Source organism: Solea senegalensis, linkage group LG6, assembly GCF_019176455.1.
Source record: "Solea senegalensis isolate Sse05_10M linkage group LG6, IFAPA_SoseM_1, whole genome shotgun sequence".
Lineage (NCBI taxonomy): Eukaryota > Metazoa > Chordata > Actinopteri > Pleuronectiformes > Soleidae > Solea > Solea senegalensis.
Window position 1 is genome coordinate 11,731,605 of NC_058026.1, and position 21,211 is coordinate 11,752,815.

The window sequence follows — 21,211 nt, forward strand, 5'->3', positions numbered from 1 at the left end:
TCTATTTGCACTGAAAGTGCAGGGCTGTTGTTTTTGGATTCCTCAAGGAGGGTAAACGCCAAAAGAACTGCTGTAAGTATGTAATATATGACTTTTGTGTAATTATGTCCTGATGGGTAAACTCCCATAATGTACAGTTGTGCTATACTGTCCCAATATTTGACACAATATGGTCAAATAGCTGGTTTTAAGTCAGAGTTTAAGTCAGAGTCAGACACTCTGTTTCGCAATCACATGTTAATATATTGTCACATAAATGGCTCAGGAGCTTCAGTGTTGTGCATCCTTTAAGATCGGTTGAGATCGAAGGCTGTAAAAGCACATAGTCTTAGTAACTAGCAGTGATGTGTAATTATAGATGTATGACTTAAAACCGTGTGAGCCTGTGTGTCTGTGTCTCTTCTATTCTGGGGAGAATAGAATCATGAGCTGGGAATTCCTGAACAATTTTGCACATTATTTTCATATTATGTCGTGAAGAGGATGATATTATAAATGTAAAATATGACGATGTGAATAAATGTTTTTGGGGAAACAGTGCCGTGTTTGCTTTTATGTCGTGAGTCAACTACATGTGAGTTGACTGAGATAGGGAAGTGGTTTTGCTCTGATGCACCGCACACTCAGGTCTGCTGCACAGTTACTGCGTCCAGTGGCCATCAGATGGCACTAGTTTGCCACTATCCAGCGACAACTACCAGTGGTGTTGACACATTGACACCTGCCTGAGCTGGGGTAGGAGGGTTGTGGTGGTGGTGGTGGTGGTGGTGGGGCAACAGGAACTCTCACTCTGCCTCTGCAGGCTGGTGACTGCCTGCTGATGACTCATTGAAAGACAACAACACACAGAGTCTGTGAGACCCTCCCCTGAGGTTCTTCTTTTTTCTCAGCATCTGCAGCTGGAGGAGCGATAAGAGGAGTAAGAGCTGCCTCTGCTGCCGATCCGATGGAGAGAAAGCAAGGATCTTCTCATCAGTACGGTTCATTGGAGCGCACTGAATGGAGCAGTGACACCAGCAAACCAGGTTAACCAAACAACACTGCAGTGTTATTATTTGTCAGTCTGTTAGTATGCACCTTAGGCTATGTTGTGTTTGCCACAGTAAAATTATGTTTCTCTTTGCTTTAGTTTCATCATCATCATCATCTTCAGTATAGAGAGACATTGTCTTTGTGATAGTGAAGTGAATTTTGAGGGATCTTCACATGTGTCTGTGTTGTATATAGCCTGTTTATAATCTATGGCATTGTCACATTATTCCATATGGGGTTTGTTTTAACAGATTTGCAGTTCTAGACTTGAAGATTTAATATAACAGATCAGTGTGACAGACAATGAAAAAGAAATGTCAAGAATCCACAGGTGTCTGTCCTTTGTGCTTGTGTGTGTGTGTGTGTGTGTGTGTGTGTGTGTGTGTGCATGGGACCAACTGTCATGCAAACCTATCTCATTTTGAGACATTTTGGCTGCTCCTCACAACTTTAACAGGCTTTTTGAGGATTAAGACCTGGTTTTGGCGTTAGAATTAGGTTTAGGTTAGGGTTTGGCATTTAGTTGTGCTGGTTATGGTTTGGGTAAAGAATACATTATGTCTATGATTGTCCACTGATTTGCAAAGAATACAAATCAGTGTGTATGTGTGTGTTTTCTTGGCTGTGAGGGTGACACGTGGGAATTTATAAAGGTTCAATAATGTAATAATGTGTCAGCTCCTCACAGTCACTTTTCATTTAAAAACCCACAATTAACAATTGTTTTTTTTTCCTGTCTTAACATTTTGTTTAATATTTAGAGCCCAGTAAATATTTAAAACCAGAGAAAAGCACTTTCACATTACAGGAGCTATAGGTGAAGAAATTGTTTAAACAACCGATTGTTTTCCCTTTTTTTTTATCTTCCCTGCTCTTGCTCAATAACAAGTGAATTCATGTGATGAGTCAGCTGAAAGTTTGCAAAGCTTTTTTCATCATACTAGAAGATTTCACACTTTCATTTATCTCATGCCTCCCACCAGTCCAATCATTCTCATCATCCCACTCTTCTCCTTCTGACCTTTGTTTTTTGATCTGTCCGTTAGTATGTTGCTCTGTGTCTTTTTGGTGCAAAGCCTGTAAATTGAGCTCTTGCTGTAATTCACATCTTTAAGGTGCTTGGGTAAAAAAAAGAGAGGGAGGCGTAGCAGAGATGCAGGGTGAAATGAGGAGAGGCAAAAAGAGATGAACGGAAACGGAGGAAGTGTAAAGGAACGAACGGTGGTTCTTGGGAAAACGGTGCTGTGCTCAGAGATGAGTCATAACTGCTCAGTGGCAGCATAACCTGTCCTTGAGAGGCTCTGCAGAGGAACATGATGTCTCCAACAATATAAGAAGACAGCAAACCATGCCGGTGCTGTCATATTGAACATTTTCTAAAAGGGAATAACACATCAGTAGACTATAAGAACCCGCAGTCTTTGCAAGTGAAGCTTGTTTTGAGGTCTCTGCAGGAATGCAAGTGTTGAATGAACTGCAGTGAGTATGTGACACATTTAGGAGAAAATGCCTTTGAATATTCTGTAAAAGTGTGGCCGTGAATTTGCAGCTCATCAGTCTCCAACTCTCTGCCTCATCACTTTTGTCCCCAGCTCAAGCGCTTGAATGATGTCCAGTCATTCAGCGCAGCTGTCTTTGGCCCCTTTGCCTCCCAGAACCCTCATTTATTTAATAAATCATTTCACTTTATCACATGTGTCAGCGCAGGAATGTCACCAGGTGACATGATGAGGTCTAACCTAATAGCACTACACCGAGAAACAAAGAGAGGATTGTGTGAAGCTGGCAATACTGAACTGACAAACTGGCAGGGAGTAAAAATGGGCATGGGATCAAAGAGCGACAGGTAAAACAAAGTGAACACAGGTGCACATCACCTCGATAATTCCGTCCAAATCTGTCTTTTAGTTGCCCAACTTGAAGTGAGACCGGTGGTTCAGCTGTTTCTGATTCAATGTCCCTTCCTATCACAGATGTCTGGCCCTTGACACAGTGTCATCGCAGACGTGTTGCACGGTAGACATTGTACAGTTTCATATACATTTATATTCTGTTAAAGACGGAAATGTCAAAGGTCATCATGAAATGCTTGCTGTGTTCAATGTGGTTCAAAGTGTGGCACAGTGTCATGGTTAAGGCTGTGGTTACCATGTTACCACTGAGGAACCCTCTGTGCAGAATATCCTTATTTATTTGCATGAAATCGGAGCTGCTGCTGCTGCTGCTGCTGCTGCTGCTGCAGAAAGAGAATTTTCCTATTGAGATTCAGACTGCAATCTCATTAGTCCATGTTATCGTCAGAATCCATTCTACTGTGTGCTAAAACTCTTTGATGGCAAGTGTGTAAATGATCTTAAGTTGCTGTCTTGAGTGAGATTCTTTAGTTTTACATTCCAACTGCTCTGTCTGATCTGAGAGTTTGATCAGTGGCATTGGTCTCACAGTCTCAGGGCTCTGACGGTAAATCTACAAGAAACTTTGAGGGTCCCATTTGTATCCAATCAGGATCCTAGAACCCCACAAAGAACTGGCCCTCTCAGCAGTGAATTAACACTGTCAAGTATAGAATCAAAATCAAGAGTCAAGAGACATTAACTTATTGTGGTTAAGGTTAGAGTTAGTGTTGGGCATAAACTAGCTATGGTTACAGTTAAGGATATATTTTGGTTAGGCTGTTCTTTGGTAAGTTAGTGCAGGGTCCGAACAAGAGTAGTTGCACAAGTCTGTGTGTGAGCGTGTGTGTGTGAGAGAGAGATGTGCCAAAGCATGACACATTGCAATTTTGCTGTGATGCTCCACTTTGCACCTAATCAAGCAGCAGTTTTAAACCACATCTGCTGCAGCTGTTTATACACGTTTGAAATGTAGATGAATACAGTACTGTATGTAGCTATAGTTTGTCTGTCTCTGTGTGATATTGTAAACTCCATCCATCCAGCCATCGTCTGCCACTTTATCCTCCACAGGGTCAAACCCACACACACTGGAGAACATGCAATCTCCATGCAGAAATTCCATCTCCATTGTAATTTGTCAACTACTTTCATTTAAGGGCCACACGGTGGTGTAGTGGTTAGCACTCTCGCCTTGCAGCGAGAAGACCCGTGTGTGCGTGGGTTCTCTCCGGGTTCTCCGGCTTCCTCCCACAGTCCAAAAACATGCAATGTGGGGATTAGGTGAATTGGACACTCTAAATTGACCGTAGGAGTGAGTGTGAGAGTGAATGGTTGTTTGTCTCTATCTGTGTGTGGCTCTGCGATGGACTGGCGAACTGTCCAGGGTGTACCCCGCCTATCGCCCGATGTAGCTGAGATTTGCACAGCACCCCCCCGCGACCCTCTGGTTGAGGATAAAGTGGTTAGATGATGACTGACTGACTTTCATTTAAAACAAAAAAAAGCACAGCAATGTTTCTTGTGTCAGTCATCTTGTAACACCATGGTTCTCAAACTGTGGTACATGGGCCACCAGTGGTACACGTGCGAGAAGTGCTGTTCTGCTCTTCTATATAGCGGGGAATGTGATCGTGGAGTGGAGCTGAGAAATGTTTGCATGAAACAAATAACAAATAATATAATAATAATAAATTAGAGTCACCTTATCTCTCTCTCTCCATCTTTATCTGATTTCACTATACCAGTGTGTGAAGTATATGTGAGGAAGAGGAGGATGATGACAAAGTAAATGATCTCATCGGGAATAAATCTGCCTCCTGTGAAAAGTCTCCAGCTGACTTTGCTCGGCCTATTTACACCACTGTATTTTAATGTTGGTGGTACAAAGACTTTGAGAATAACTGATTTAACACATTTTCTTTACAACAGTCTGGAAACTCAAAAGTCTTTCTCTCTCTCTCTCTCCCTCAGATGATGATGTGGTGTCCATGGCCGACTCTACCATCACTGTGGACGACATCGAGGGCGAGCTCTTGAAGATCGAGAGAATCAGAGATGTCCTGGTCAGGAGGGAGTCGGAGCTCAGATACATGTGAGTGCCATTAGAAAGACAGCATATAGAATCAATGCTGGTGTGTTTCTGTTTCTGAGTATAAGTTTAGAGAGCCCATATTTTGGCAATGGCGTGATATATTAAATAATATGGCGTGAACTGCTCATCGCACATCAAAAAGTATGAATAATGCATCAATGACAAAGAGACGCAGCTCTTCCTCCAGGGAAGATTAAAAATGAAAGCCACTGTGGAATCCTTTTGTGGCTTGAGCACACCCCTATCTAATAAATGCCAGACCAATATTAAACCTTAATATTTGTTTTATCTCTCTCTCCATGTTTGAAGCCTCTTTAGCCAAAGAGCAATCTCTCCTTGGAAGTAAATCTAGAGAATCACCTTCAACTGAAAGCTTTAAACCATTTTCTGCCCCGACCAAGAAGCTCTTCTCTCTGTCTTTATGCTGTACATCATATCAAATCATAGCATATTGCTGTACGCCATTTATAGAACAATTTGAACTTGGGAGCTTTAAAAAGAACAAAAAAAAACATTGGAAGCTTGTTTACTGAAGATGGTAAACAACTAAAGGGGTTGGGGTTTCCTGCAGTAAATGTAAAAGCTACCAAAATCAGAGGCTCAAGATCAACACCCAGAGAAGGAGTGTGACATCTAATCATTTTGTGATTATGAATCAAAAAGCGTGTAGACTAAGAATATACGTACCAACATTTCAGTGTTGGAACAACAGAGATCAGACCACATTGTGATCTGAAACACGTTGCCCTCTATTCCCTCCACTCATCACGCCCCAACCTGACCCCCTGTAAAATTCCATTGTCTTTCCCTTTGCTTTAGCTATGCAGGCTATTTTTTCGCAGGCTTCTTCTTCTCCTCTGAAAATAAAGGCACTCACACTGCTTTGGAGTGGTGCGTTTGTGTGTGGAGCAGCAAGCAGATTAAGTGGGAGAATCAAAGAGAAGTGAAGAGGCTGGAGATGGGAGAGTTGTTTCCTTCATTTCATTTGTATTCCAGACCTTATGGCCATTTCTCCAGCGACACACGTGTGGAGAGCATCTTCTGAGACGTGTGGACAAGGCACGGTGACGAGGCACTCACCCTACTGACAATGACGAGTGTGTGTAGTAATGTGTCATTTTTTTAGTTTGACCCTGATAATAACAGATTATCAGGGTCCTGATATTAACAGATTCAGATGCTGTGATGCTGGGTCACACGAGGGACCATTCGGCTGGGGAGGTTTTTCATCCCAGCTCAGTGTCAGTAATGATCTTCTGTTTAGAATAGTCACTGGAAGAGAAAGAAAGTGAGGAACACACTCACCGAGTGACAGCGATCTGATTCTGAGTGCCACTGGGATTGTTGTTGAGAAGAGATTGTGTCTATTCCTGTGGGAAACACAGCATCAGCACTATCAAGATCTCTCTCTTTACACTTTTATTTTCCTGTTCACTCAAGTCAAGATGTCTCAATTTCCTTTGTATAATTTGCGATAAGTGTACTTCCATAAATGTTGCTGTGTGTTTTTGTTTTGTACCGTCACAGGATGGATGACATTCAGCTGTGCAAGGAAATCACTCGTCTAAAGATGGAGCTGCACAAATTAGTATCCATACCAGGTAGCGCTCAACACCTTTCCTCTTTGAGTATTATTGGCTGTGGATAGTGGAAGAGGAAGAAGCAAATTCAATTTGTTGTTGAGAATTAGATGAAAGGATCCAGGCTTTTCATCCTGCCACTAGATTCAAACGTGTTGATATTTTAATTTAGCTCTCAACAAGTCTTGCATGAACCTCTTTCTTCTTCTAAAAAAAAAAAAAATCAAATTAAGTTCAGCAGCAGGGCCATGCCTCAACCATCCCTCTAATAACCAGCCAACAAACTCCATTTGTTTCAGATCACTTTACCTTGACTCCTTCATCCTTCTCGACCATAACGCCTTCACATCCAATCTGTATATCTTTGAGCCCAGTCCTGCCAGGGATTTCTTCCTGTTGCCAAGTGTTTGCATAATAGTGTTAATTGTTGGGTTTCACCTCTCCCCATCATATTGTAAGCTCTCAGTCTTACTATGTAGAAAATGAAAAAGTGTCATTACACAGAAAGGCACTTTGTAAGTACCTTTAATAAACGAGCGTTTAACAGGTTGAAGGTACACCAGAATGTAGCACTAACTCCTGAAAACCGGACCAGTCCACCACCTCAGCTGGGTGGTCCACAGCGTCAGAATGTGTGGACTCCTTGACGCCAGGAGGAAGGATGGTAGCAGGCCCCTCAGCAGAATCCTCCCACTTCTGCCATTGTGGGACCCTGGACGGTGGGGGAGGGAGGGTGAAGCAGAGAGTTCAACCTTTTGGTGGTGCGGATGTATTTAAGGTTTTTGTGCTCCATCCAAACCATGAAGTGTTCTTTGGTACCCTCCAATCAGCCACTCCTCCAGGGATATCCTCACTGCCAACAGCTGTCGGTTGCCACTGCCGTATAGGTCCTCTTGACCGGAGCCAGGTGCAAGCTTCTGTTCAGAGGCTGAGGACAGGTCCCATCCCCCCATGTCTGAGGCGATCAGGGTCTTGCACCTGGGGGATTGGTGCTAAGATAAATCTTTTTAAAATATAAGGATCTGGAATGCCTCTTGGTGTCTTGGAACCGGTGAGAACTGTGAGGTGAGCGACCACAAAGCTGAAGTTGTGGATGAAGCGAAGTTGGCAAACCCGAGGAAACTTTGCAGTTGTTTGCAGAAGCTAGAAACTGGCCAGGAGGTGACAGCATCTGGAGACACCCTTCAGTCATGATGTTCCCCTGGAAAGAGATGGATGAGGCATGAGGCGCAGTTCCGTGGTGAATGACATGAAGGGGGGGGGCAGGCAAGGGCCCCACTCAGCATGTCTGGTGTAGTTTAAGCAGTTGAATGGATTGATGGCGAGACGTAACACCCATACTGAGTCTCTCACTACCGACAAACTCATCCTCCCAGAGCAACCATCATTCATCCGTCTCCATCCAGCTAATTCGTCCTCATTAATGTTTACAATAAACTCTCCTAACTGCACAGTTTTGTGGCATGGTCCTTGCTAGTGAACAACAAATTATGAACAACAGATTTCCATATACAGTCACTTATTTCCATGTTGTTTTTTAGTTCCCCATCATATTTGTCCTCATGCAGGTAAACTGGGAAAAACAATGGATATCTGCTGAGTTTCCTTCTTCTTTTGTGCTGTAGATAATGACAAGTCCAACGAGGACCGGCAGAAGGAAGACGAACTACTGCAGCAAATCCACAAACTGGTTGAGACAAGAGATTACCTTGTAGATGATGTGGAGTTTGAACGACTAAGGTTAGTCGCTACACCTCTGTCACAAATCTTTCAAATTCTTTCTTTCTTTCTTTCCTTCTTTCTTTCTTTCTTACTGAAGTAGAAAATCCTCTGTTAGAATTCTTGTATTGGCTGATCACGGTCACTGCTAGTAACACTAATGATGGTAAAGCTGGGTCTTCAGTTAATTATCATTCATATTCATAGTTCCTCAAAGCCAACCTGCTGTTCCTCATTAAATCCCTGGAATGTTTCCTGAGGCACAGAGCTGTGGAGAGTGACATACAGAGTGCACAGCACAGAGCCATATTCCAATTAAAGATATATTAGCCTGCGTCAGTGGATAAGGTGGTGCCATTGGTTGAGATACGATTGTTTGCATCTTTTTTGTGCTCTCGCTGACAGATCCATTCTGACACTGCTGCACCGCCATTTTACACAAAAATTACACACCATAGGAAAACGTTGTAGGAACCAGTCAAAGCTCATGAATGAATAACAAAATATTTTTGTTATACACAAGGACCACACGGTTGGTGTAGTGGTTAGCTCTCTTGCCTTTGCAGCAAGAAGACCCCAAGTCTGCGACCCGTTCGAAACGTTCCCGTTTTCTCCAGGAAAGGCCCAGATATGCAGATTTGGGGGATTAGGTATATTAGGATTAGGTTAAATGGGCACTATATATTGTGAGAGTGGCCCTGTGATGGACTGGTGAACTGTCCAGGGTGTACCCCGCATATTGCCCTATGTTAGCTGACCCTCATGTGGAGGATTAAGCTGTAGAAGATGGATGGATGGACAAGGATGGATAATCTTCTCTACTCTCCAAGTCTGAGGGTGTCAAACATTGTTTGGCAGCTTAGAGCATGCTGTGAGAGCTGAAGGGCTTCTGGGGGGGAAGGTGAGAGGAAGGAAACACGTGAATAGCATTGTGCTAATGGATCAGTGGGAGAAGAGGATGTGACAGTGCTCAAGGCCGCGTTGACCATGTTAGAATATAGAGATGTTTCTCTCGGCATATTTACCGTATCTTCTGTAAAAATTATCTTTCTTGCAGTCAGAGCGACAAAGGAAATTAAAAGTACCTCACTCACCTTTTAAAAGGTTCAGACAGTTTCTTGTTTTGTTGGCAAAAGAAGACGTTGCATATAATCATGAATGTTCATGCATGTATGTCTTTCTTCTACAGGGAGAAAGAAGAAGATAAAGAAATGGCAGATTTCCTCAAGTCCAAATTTCCCAAAAATATAATGAAGACAGGTAACAAAGCATAAAGCCAGTAGTATCTCTGTTCACCATCGAAGTATTGATAAGTGACGGCAAGATTAAGAAGCAGAGGAGGAAGTATTCAGTGACAAAACAATTTCCGTGTTCTAAATGTTTTTTCTTAGATTTCACACGGTACAGGAACCAGGAACTAAATGCAACTACCAGGCAGATCACTTAAAAAATAAATGTGCTGGGTGTAAATACTTTCAGATAGTTCAGAAACCATCAGGTGGAGCTTGCTGTGCTACATTTTTGACTGGTCGGAGCAATGGTTACCTATTTATTTCACTTTTCAAAATGTTAAAGCGGCAAACCAAATAATTAATGTTTGCAGTGCTGAAAATACCTGGCTGTGCTCTCAGGGAATTAATCCCCATCACAGCGCTTAATAACTCCTCACATTAAAAGTCCCAACAGCTCCTTGGAAAACATTTCTGCAAATGCAGGTCACTGACTGAAACGTGTAGTGGATTACAAGCTCTTACCACACCTGCAATTTGTCTTTTGCCACATACTTAATACAAAGCACCACGCAATTGTGTGATTTCTTTGTGTTGCAGGTGTACCAACCAGACGAGTGCCGTCCAGGGCTCAGCAGACCTCTTCTCCCTTCACCAAGACGGGCCTCACCCTGCTGAAGGAGTGCTGTGGCTTCACCTGCTCTATCATGTAGACTGGATCCAAAGTGGAGAGCTCCAAAACTGACCACTGCAGAACAACAATAATAATAATAACAACAATAATAACAATAATGATAATAACTTTGATTTCTAAAGCGCCTTTCACAAAACCCAAGGTCGCTGAACCAGGAACAGTAAGTAGAAAACAGAACAAAAACACACAGGAACAAGTGACAGTATTTCCAGTTTCAGCTTTTTAGTCCAAGAAAGACTTAGAAACATGGACGGAGCAGTTTCCCAAAGGATGTGCTGATGTGTTCGTCTTTCACTTTCATTTTATTTTGCATCACTACTGTCACTTTCTCTCTTTCCATACATTCTTCCATTCTTTCTTCGTGTTCATTGTCACATGCCCTCCTCGTGTAATCTTTATTTCAAGTCAGAAGCAAAAAACCACTTGAATTCACGACACACCCACAATTTTGTTTTGCACTGAAAGACTTAATTGGTGCGTTAGTAACAGTCGTCTCTCATTAAAAATGAACTGTTCTGCGGGAGCCTGCAGGTCAGTGCAGACACACAGCTGGGACTTCATAATTAGCACTTCAGAGATAACACTAATGAATGTGACATTAATCTGAGGCTCTGTCAGGATGAAGTTACCTGTGAAAATGACTATGACCTTTTGGAAAGTGGTGGGTTGTTTGCCAGTTCTTACTTATTTTGGCAAGACCAACTTCTCCTGCTCCAGTATTTTACTTGTTATTTATTATTATTTATAGGAACTGAAATACTGCCAGCAGAAAGAAGAAGGTGAGTACATACAGTGTGAATATGTACGTGCAGTATCACATCCATTCAAAGCAAACATGAGCAGACCAAGGTGTGTGTGTGTATATAGATTATTTCAGTATGAATAATGAATCCTGGTCCATTACTTTCCTTTTTTTTTTTTTTGTCTTTTACCATCCATACATATTTACATTGATGTTGTGGATCAACGTTGAGTTCAGTACTGTATATAATATTCCATTGATTCACAAAATCAGGAAATGTGCATCAGGAGGCACATTTTCCAATCTAATCCAGAGGTCAACAAAGTGCTGTGCACAAAACATAAAATGCTACGCAGAGCGGAATATTATAGAATTATTTCAAGTGTAAGAAATATGTGTTTCATACACTATATGATTATATATTACTTCTACGAGCCAGGGTTGAAACCCCTTACATCTTCTACTACATTTTTCATTAACCAAATTAGATCCGTTCCTCAGACTGTATCTGTGGACGGTATCTATCAGCCAGTGGTTTACACAACCAGAGGGATGTGGCGGCCAATCAAACAGTGGGGCTGGTCTCTGTGTTGCCAAGAGGAATAATCACTATAGCAACCATATATACCTCTCATATTGACAATGAGGAAAAATGAGGTTGGGTGGGTGTGATAAAGATGAGAATCCAAAGGTGTGACAAAAACACTTGAGTTGCATCATCAAGAGAAAACACAGTGTTCTTTCTTTCTTGTTAGAATTTGTACGAGTCCATGACTTGGATTAGGTAAATACAACTCTGTTTTTTTCAGACCCTGCACTTACATGGTTGCTGCATGGGTCACATGTCACTCAGCAACCACGTCTGATGCTGCCATGGAGGTTCAAATATGTATCCACGAGCAAAGTTGAGATAAGAACTTTTGTTGAATTTTGCTCAAACTAGATTATGGCGGGGAAAATAATCAGTTAAAAACAATATATTTTGTTCACCTTTGTCATTTGGACTGAACACTCGCAGCTCACACCAGATGGAGGGTGTGTTACACTCTCTCTCACTGCTGTGTGCGACTCAAGACTTTTCAGTGGAGAGGTGGAGGAGACAGCGTCGCCTCTTAGGAGAGACACATGTATAGTGCTGCAGCAGAGGGAGCTGAGAATAGGAAACATTAAGAGGAATGAAGTGGTTAAAAGCGGGGGGAGATGAAGATAAATACAGAAAGGGCGTGCGGGCACAGAGTCAGGGAGGGGGTCTAATATTCAGTGTGAGTTTCCACAAGGGCAGGACTTTATGAACCCCTCATGAAAAAACACTATAATCCTGTACAGCTCTCTCAGTATAGGGAGGAGAAATATGTTAAAAAACAAATAAAAACAAACGTGAAAATGTGTGAGCATATGTGTGCATACCTGTGCTTGTTAACGCACAGTGAAACGGGGTAATAATGAGAGGAACTGTAGCTGTCACCGCTTTGTTACTATGGTTACACTGGCTTGATGGTTTACTCTCGTTCGTGTTTCATTTGGTTGTGCAATGTAAAAAAAATAAAAAAATAATAATAATCAACTGCAAGGCTGCATGTACAGTAAAATAGGGTAGGACTGTAAGGATCTATTTTTATAATGATCAGGGTTCTTAAATGTGCTCAGCTTGAGTCAATCAAATCAATGAAATGAACTCAATCTTACCTCTGTCTTATTGCAGTGACTGTGTTGACCAGTCAAATGCTCATTTGTATGTGCCACAACATGTCACTGTGTTTTTTGATGGGGAATTAAAACCAGTGCAAATAACAAAATCCTGTGTGCCTAACTCTGGCTGCCCTTATTTTGTCAATTTCTTAATATGCACGAGTGTGTGTCCATTTTCTGAAGAAGCGCTGGTCAGAGGACGTATTGTGTTTATCTTGCTTTTAAAGGTTTTATGAAAAAAAAATATGAAATGCTTCCTGTGTTTTGTTTTATTGAGGAAGATAAACGGAAAAGCACAATTTGAAAATGATATTAAACCGGCATGGAAGCAACGAGTATACTACCTTTAAGATATACTTAAATGAATTATTTACCTTTCTTTTGAAATGTACTTCTTTTTCACATGTGCTCTTAGCTTAAAGTGAAATTATGGATATTATGAAAGCAATTAGCTATCAGAGTAGATGACTTCAAAAGAAAATCGGAAGGCTCAGTGGGCATCAGTGATCGGAGGATCGTTTCATTGACGTGGAATTGAACCCACAATTATGTGCAATTATGCTTCATGTCGCTAAGTTGCAGCACAATATATATACATATATATGTATATATGTATGTGTGTGTTAAAATATTTATTTTATGAGGGTGTTGTGTATTACTCAGTCCATTTGAAATGTTTATATTATATTATCCAAAAGTGTCCACTTTCATTTTTGAATTATTATATCACAATAACATAATGTACAATATGTGAAGACTTAGTATGTCAGTATAGTGTGTTTCTAATGTCTATTTCCACTATGTATTACTACTGTTGTTGTACAAATCAATTTCAATGTATATTGCATTTCGTCTTGCAGTCCTCATCTTATATACCCTCAATTAAAAGTGCAAAGACATTCTGTACACTCTCATTTGCTTTTGCGTACAGTATTTGCTTAAAATACATACGTGCAACTCAGCCCAGTGAATATGATGTGATTATCTGAAATGTATCCAAAGGCAGGAGTGTGCTTTTCAGAAGACATAAAAAAAAAAGAGTGTAGGGGTGTCGGTGCAGTTATGAATAAGAACTCCTTATGCTCATGTTCTAGTGAAGGGCAGTCTGCTCTGATGCACTCACTGGAACAGTCCTTTGATCCTAAAAGGATGAGGTGCTGTGTGTCCTGGACTATTAACAATCCACTGACAGGTTAACAGAGAGGATGACAGCCTCTGCTGTGCAGGCACCTGAGGTCTGCTGCCTTTCTTGTTATTCTTTCATGTGCATGACCGTGGAGATGATTTGCACTCTATAATCACGGGTCTCATAGTGTGATGACATTAATGGTTTTTCTATTATGCTGCAGCTGTTAGTCTCTGCCCCATTTTTATCCCCCATTACAGACACAGATACTGTTTCTCACGTGTATCATAGTTTATCACTGTATCAGTGACAGAAACACTGGAGACGAGAGCAGGGACTGTAGCTGTAATTTATTTACTCACTCAAGGTCCAAGGATTGTGTGTGTGTGTTATTGTATAGGTATCTTTGTGAGGACCAAAAAAACATATATAGTCTACCTAAGAAAGTGAGAACATAATTGCAGGTTCTCACATTCTGACACCCCTAAAAATTGCTTTTTCAGGGTTAAAACCTGGTTTTAGGGTTATATCTTCCCCTGATTTCTCACTTCTGTCTCTCCCTTGTCTCCCTCTCGTCCTTCTTTCTCTCCTCTGTCCCACGTTTTCCTTTCACCCCAACCTGTCGCGGCAGATGGCTGCACATGTTTGAGTCTGGTTCTGTCAGCGATTTGAGAACTGAATGTAAAAAAAAGAGAAATCTGCTTCATAATTGGCCTTGTTACACCACGTTTAAACACAAGGTGAGAAACATTTAACCCTTTAAAAGCGAGCGTGTTGCAGACGACACGTTTGCCCAAGCGCACTCTGCATCGCTGCTGTTAAGCGACGGTTTGTGCCATCTGATAAAAAAAGCAATGGTTTCAAAACCAATATGTGGTCGTTGCGGTAATTTCACTCACACTGTTGCAGAAAGACGGCAAATCTTTGTCGCCAGGGAGGAGCGTGTTAGAATGAACTGAATGAATGAAACAAATGCAATTGTAAATATGTGTTGTACTGTTCAAATGTCAAATTTAACATGCAAATGCTGTCTCTGGTTTTTTTGTTGTTGTTTTTTAAATGAAACTTACTGGTTTCCTTCATTTTAAATTGTTAATACACTACTTTAACATGCAGTGAATTCAGATGTTGAAAGTCATTCTGGAAGAAGTTATTCCCTTTTCCACATTTTGAAGCTTGTAAGGCTACTGGAGATGTTTTGTGTATTAACTGCACCATGAGCTTCTTGCTGTAACAACTGTCAGTTAGTTAAAAGCTGACCTATGGCTCCATCTAGTGGTGGAGTTGAGTAAGTGCAGCTGAGAAAGAGGAGTCGTTCCACCGTTTGGCCAGATGATCGCGATTCTCCCCCCAAGTTGAGCTACACGTCAGCGGTGAACCTGTACTGGTGAGCGGACGTGTACGGCGCGCGTCAGGCAGTTCCCGGATGCACGAAACAGAAACATGGAACGAGTAGTGGTGGAGGTGCCGATCAAAAACGGTGAGATACACTGTCACCACCACGCCGAGCGCGCAGTCCACACACACTTACACGAACATCTCCAGTCCTCACACACATTTGGTGCCTCTCTCGGAGTCGGCTCGTGCACAGGACGCCTCCTCTTCCTGTGACGCATACGCTTCGGTTGGTTACGGGTGCTGCTTGTAGCCTGTGTGTGGCTATCAAGAGGCTCACACTTTCCACTCGTGCCATTCGCCTCGTTTCTCTTGTAAACGGTCCACGCGTGTAGCTGCAGAAGGGCTCCGTGTGGCTCCGTGTGGCACAGACAGGGCTGAGAGAACTGCTGCTGACATCTGTCGAACATCAGCTGTGTGTGTGTGTGTGTGTGTGTGCGCGTGCAGCTGACAGACTGGTCCACATGCACTTATCCTCTCTGCAGCAAAGACACAGGCCAAACGTGTGCCCCTACATTAGAGACGCATTAATAACATGTATGGTAGTGAAATAACACACTGTAATCACATTCATGTGTTGTGTTTTGCTTTTTATTTTCATTACATTCATCATGGATCAGTGTATTTAAGGATTTATTGCAATAACTGTTTGGTTTTTACCTCACAATCGAATAATAATAAAGATCAAGAACTCTTTTTATTGTAAGTACAAATAGGCTCAGGGCAAATGTGTGGACCGGTGTGGTTTTATTATAGCACTCAGCCAGTCTGCATCTATGGTCAGTCAGTCATCTAACCGCTTTATCCTCCACCAGAGGGTCGCGGGGGGTCCAATCTCAGCTACATCGGGCGACAGGCGGGGTACACCCTGGACAGTTCGCCAGTCCATCGCAGGGCCACACACAGATAGAGACAAACAACCATTCACACTCACTCCTATGGTCAATTTAGAGTGTCCAATTTACCTAATCCCCACATTGCATGTTTTTGGACTGTGGGAGGAAGCCGGAGAACCCGGAGAGAACCCACGCACACACGGGGAGAACATACAAACTCCATGCAGAAAGGCCCTTGTTCCTTGAACCCGGGTCTTCTCGCTGCAAGGCGAGAGTGCTAACCACTACACCACTGTGTGGCCCTGCATCTATGGTATTGTACTAAAATCTTTTCTGTTATTTAATCAATATTAGGGTTTTCCCTCGCTGGTCCTTCCACAACTCCACGAAAGCGCCAGGTGCGTTTTTCGGCACGGCACGACATCATCCTGCTGCGAGAGGTCATTGCCCAGAATCCATTTGCCTCCAAAGAGCCAGGTCAGTCCTTTAGTGAGACGTGTGGCTGATTTTAATCTGAAGCCAATTCACAACTGTAACTGTCCGAGTATGATTACCATAAATTAAACAGTAAAGTGATTGTCTAAGGTGTCTTTTTCTTTGGCATGAGAAATGTTGTGCTCCGTAAAAGAATACAGGGCCTATATGTGTATACCTATTTCTGTAATTTACAACTGACAGTTTACTTATTTGAGTGGTATCTCTAATCTAGTATAAGGTGGTTAAGCTACAGGGATCCAAGGAAGGCAAATAGTCTACCTTTCTTTCTAAAAAAAAACCCCAACTAGTTACAACTGGTTAACCTGTCACATCCTCCTTCTCCCTCCCCTGCCTTTTCTTTTTTGATACCATGTCTTCAAAGACAATAACAAATGTACAATTCACACAAGCACATAACATGACTTAATCATTCACTCTATTTATTATTTCAAATCCACCCAGTCTGTTTATCCATTAGCTTTTTGAATACAAATTTTAATCTCTGCTGTACAAACATTTTTTTAGGAAGGATTTGGGCCCGTGTGGGTGAAATTATCACAGCAGCCCTCCAAGATGAAAACTTTGAGGTGGATGCCAGGAGGTGCAGGGAGAGGACCATGCTGCTGCTGGACTACTACAAGAAGCAAGACTTCCCCAGCCTGCGAAGGTTGGTACCGACAACATAGTATGGATGTGTTGTGCCTTAACAAAGCCAAAGTTTAAGACATTTGTACTGTGTGTGTGTGTGCATTTGCTGGACTCAGGTTTGGAACCGAGAGGTTATATGCCCAAAAGGAGGATCTTCTTCATGAGGTTTTGGAGCTGGAGGCCGAGAAGGGGCTCTTGGTCAGTAGTGAAGGCACAAAGTACCAGGTCAGTGTCAGTGATTCATCCATCCACTCTCTCACTCACGCCTACGGTCCATCTAGAGTGTCCAATTAACCTAATTCCAGTATTGCATGTTTTTGGACTGTGGGAAGAAGCCAGAGAACCTGGAGAAAACCCACGCACACACACGGGGAGAACATGCAAACTCCATGCAGAAAGGCCCTTGTTCCAACTGGGGCTCAAACCCGGGTAGCAACTAAACATATATGTAATAGTGATAATGATTATAGTTTAATGAAGAAAATTCAAGAAGTGCCTTTAATCAGACCTTGCTTGAGCTGAGGGACAGGCCAACAGTAACAGTCACACAGCTTCCATGTTGCGATTTCGTAATATTATCAACAGTTCATCAAGGACATCAGTAGTCATTTGCAGTTTAAGTTATTGTTTTTGGCCAAACATGGTCATCATGGTTTCAGAGACATAAATATAAAAAAACACTGTTAGTTTGAAGTCGTTTTGGCTCGGTCTGTCTATCCAAATCTTTCCTCTGTTATCTAAGTCAACAATGCATAACAATTTATTCATACACTCTACACTATTTTTACTGTTTGATCTCGAAACCTTCCACAAACTCTCACTGCAGCACCTATTGTCACATTAAACAGTCTATTCGTATTGTAGACAATAGATGTGTCATAATAATAATTCAGTGGAACTAAGTCTTATCAGAGAAATGGGAACAAAACAACTTCACTTCCCCTTTTCTTCCTCGCGGTGATGTGTAGTCACAAGTTAACCTAGATGTCAAGTCTAACTACTGCTTATACAATCTACCAATTACACTACTGAAGATGCTACAACATATTATTATTATTATTATTATTATTACTACACTAACTAACACTGCTTTTTATGGTACTCATTACCCTTGTTTTTCGGTGCTCTTGTCCATCTCTTTTTCCAGGATGATGAGCTAAGAAAGCGAGCCATTGAAGAATTAACTCTACCGGAGCAGGACAAACCCAACATCACCATCACACACACACATAGTGCAGGTATAAACCGCATGGACATAATTTCTCCACACTGTCACTGTCACTCCTTCTCAATCACAATCTCAATGGCGTTTGTTTAATTATTGTTATAAGACTTTATTGACTTTACTTTTAATAGGAATTCACATCTTCAGAAGTAAGCGATGTCCACTAAATAGAAGCCGTAATTGATTTAAATGAGTAAGCTCTGTCCCAACAGAACAAGAAGAGGATCGTGAGGATACACCTGAGCTGTCAGCCGCGCCCACGGCCAAGCGACCCTGTCAGTGCTGCTGCCAGACATACTCTGAAATCCTCAGCTTCCTGGAGAAACGCTCGGAGGCGGAGCAGCGCCTGCGGGAGGAGGAGCTTGCCCTTCGTCGCGAAGAACTCGAGATTCAGAGGAGTATGTTGATTCATTAGGCTGTTTACTATGGCTTTAAATACAATGGGTATAGCCACAATTAATTGTTACTAAAATAGGCAATGCATACAATGTCAGTTTAGTCCATTTTCATTTCATTTTGTAAGATGGAAACCATTACACTACAGGATTAAACACATCACATGCAGGGAATATGAAATTATCTTAGGAGGACAGAGACAATAACCATAGGCCTGTTGTAATTTGCCTTTCTTTTGATTCTCAGGTAAGATTGCGCTGGAGAGGGAACGTCTGGGAGCAGAGAGAAAAGAGAGGGAACGAAGATTTGAGCTGGAAAGCCAGGAGAGGCAGGTCATCTTGGACTTGTTAAAAGAGAAGGTGTTGAAGGGCTGAAAGAAAAAAACAAACAACCAACAACTGTATTTTCTTGCATTCAGTGCAATCTTTAAATGACATACAGGAAATTATATTCCTGACGTCCGTGAAGGGAAAGGCAACAACGAAGTAGAAAGACAGAGCGGTTGAGATTTTATAATTTCGGGGTGTGCTGTAGCATCTGTCAGTCTTAACAGCACTGCAGTAATATGAATGTGTCGGTTTGTGCACACACACACACACACACAGAGTGTGTACGATGCTCAAATGACCAAATAAGACAGCATTTGCTGACAATAAGAGCGTCATTGTTTGCCTGAACCAGCTATGGGGAAGTTGATATACACTAGATCATACTCGAAACTCCCTGTGCTGCATGGCACAGTCTTGGTGACGAATTATCACCAGAGAAGTGGAATGCAGAAAGGGTGTGGTGTATCTTCACTGCGGTGATCCACTCAGAACAGAAATGGAAGACAGGCTCTCTCCACATGTGCTGGTTCAAAGTGGATGAATGGCTTCTCCCGTGTGATCAACAGCAATATGTTTCCAGTGACACTGTGCAGTCTTTCGTTGTGTCGTGGAGGACAACGCGGAAGAATAACTTGCATAGCTGTACATTTAATCAGTTAACACCATAGGTGTAGTGTTGCATTGAACAATTGTACATACCGCTTTGTTGAGTCCCCACTTTTTCATTTGATTAAAGTAGAAGTAAAACTTGAATACACTGCACACTTATTAAGCACTTTTATAGTACAACGGTTTGTACCCATACTGTATAGATGATACAGAAACTGTTTCAAATGTTTTAACTGAATAGAGGAAGTGATTATGTGCATGTTTATTTTGCTACAGTAGTTTATCAACCATTGTCTGATTAACTGGCACTGGTGAAAGTTACAGTGTTATATAAACGTGTAATTGATGAAGAGAGCTTTTGATTATATGTCCCACTGATCTACTTACCATTTTGTTTTATGCTTAAGAGTTATTAAAACGACGTGGCTTTTATTACACAACAGTTGTTACTGTGGCCTTCTTTATATTGCTTTGAAATAAAATGCTGCTTTTATACTATAACTATTATATGAGCTGCTAGATTCTGCAAATTAAACCATTGATTTGCTACTGCAGAAGAAAGACATTTGGTTATTTACTATCGTATATCGATTGCGCTATAATAAAGTGACTATTTAAATGAGTAATATTGTAGAACAGACCTAAAATGGCAGTAAACTCAAGAAAATGTCATCTTTACCGAGTGATGGATGTTTATTATGATATATACTACTCTATATCTATATATATATGTACTATTGACACACTGTGGATGCACCTGTAAATGCACCTCACTTTTGCAGAAGTTTTTGTACTGAACATGCAAAAACTATGCAAAGTTAACCACTTGTTTAAACTATGTGAAGCTTATATAAAGTGGTAGGAATTGTTTGCACTTAAATACTTTACCTGTATGACCTCTATTTTATCCACCCCTTCCTGTTTCTTAGCACGTCAGGAAACTATGGTGGCCTCTGCTTACCACAAAGGATGACATATGGCAATAACATTTACTCGACAGACAGGATATCCACTACCGATAACTGCAATGTCATTCATCCTTACTAGTCAAAACTACAGATTCAGATATCTGCAACTCAGTTTTACTAGTCAGAATGACGTCGCTTTTTTCATTTATGTGTATGAGGTTTGTCATTATAGATTTCTTTTCCAGTGTCAGATATCTGCAACATCATTATGATCTGATATTGATATGATTAATTGGGGTGGAGTGGCTCAGTGGTTAAGACCCTACCTTGTGTACCAAAGACATCATGGTCGTAAGTTCGATTCCACCCCTGGCTAATTGTACTTGATTCCATTGTAAGTCGCTTTGGATAAAAAGCGTCTGCTAAATGACATGTAATGTAATTAATTTTCCTCAATTGAAGATATCTACATTGTTAGACCTTTTTAGTTGTCTTGTGCTATAGTGATGTTGTAGATATCTGAAACTGTAGTTCTGACTGGTAATAATGAATGGCGTTGCAGATATCGGTAGTGAACACCCTGTATATCG

At 41.5% G+C, this 21,211-nt stretch overlaps 2 protein-coding genes across 2 annotated transcripts; both read left to right on the forward strand.

The window, feature by feature from the left end:
• Window positions 1-789: 789 nt before the first annotated feature.
• On the forward strand, window positions 790-13,571 carry LOC122770513 (bMERB domain-containing protein 1-like). Its single transcript, XM_044027410.1, has 6 exons — window positions 790-1,025; window positions 4,899-5,019; window positions 6,547-6,620; window positions 8,225-8,339; window positions 9,508-9,578; window positions 10,148-13,571. Exons 1-6 carry the CDS (start codon window positions 947-949, stop codon window positions 10,258-10,260), a joined length of 573 nt encoding a protein of 190 aa, XP_043883345.1. The 5' UTR covers window positions 790-946; the 3' UTR covers window positions 10,261-13,571.
• A 1,593-nt stretch (window positions 13,572-15,164) lies between these two features.
• On the forward strand, window positions 15,165-20,153 carry si:dkey-45d16.4 (trichohyalin). The gene is made up of 7 exons (XM_044028862.1): window positions 15,165-15,278; window positions 16,384-16,506; window positions 17,032-17,173; window positions 17,271-17,379; window positions 18,302-18,392; window positions 18,592-18,777; window positions 19,022-20,153. The coding sequence occupies exons 1-7, from the start codon at window positions 15,242-15,244 to the stop codon at window positions 19,147-19,149; spliced, it is 816 nt and encodes a 271-aa protein (XP_043884797.1). The 5' UTR covers window positions 15,165-15,241; the 3' UTR covers window positions 19,150-20,153.
• Window positions 20,154-21,211: the final 1,058 nt, after the last annotated feature.

Bases quoted from the DNA above. Each gene is read 5' to 3' on its own strand.
- LOC122770513 (XM_044027410.1), top strand. From the start codon at position 947: ATGGAGAGAAAGCAAGGATCTTCTCATCAGTACGGTTCATTGGAGCGC. The intron at 6,621-8,224 runs GTAGCGCTCAAC...TTTGTGCTGTAG, and splicing joins CAAATTAGTATCCATACCAG to ATAATGACAAGTCCAACGAG. The intron at 8,340-9,507 runs GTTAGTCGCTAC...TTTCTTCTACAG, and splicing joins GTGGAGTTTGAACGACTAAG to GGAGAAAGAAGAAGATAAAG.
- si:dkey-45d16.4 (XM_044028862.1), top strand. From the start codon at position 15,242: ATGGAACGAGTAGTGGTGGAGGTGCCGATCAAAAACG. The intron at 17,174-17,270 runs GTTGGTACCGAC...TGCTGGACTCAG, and splicing joins GACTTCCCCAGCCTGCGAAG to GTTTGGAACCGAGAGGTTAT. The intron at 17,380-18,301 runs GTCAGTGTCAGT...CTCTTTTTCCAG, and splicing joins GTGAAGGCACAAAGTACCAG to GATGATGAGCTAAGAAAGCG.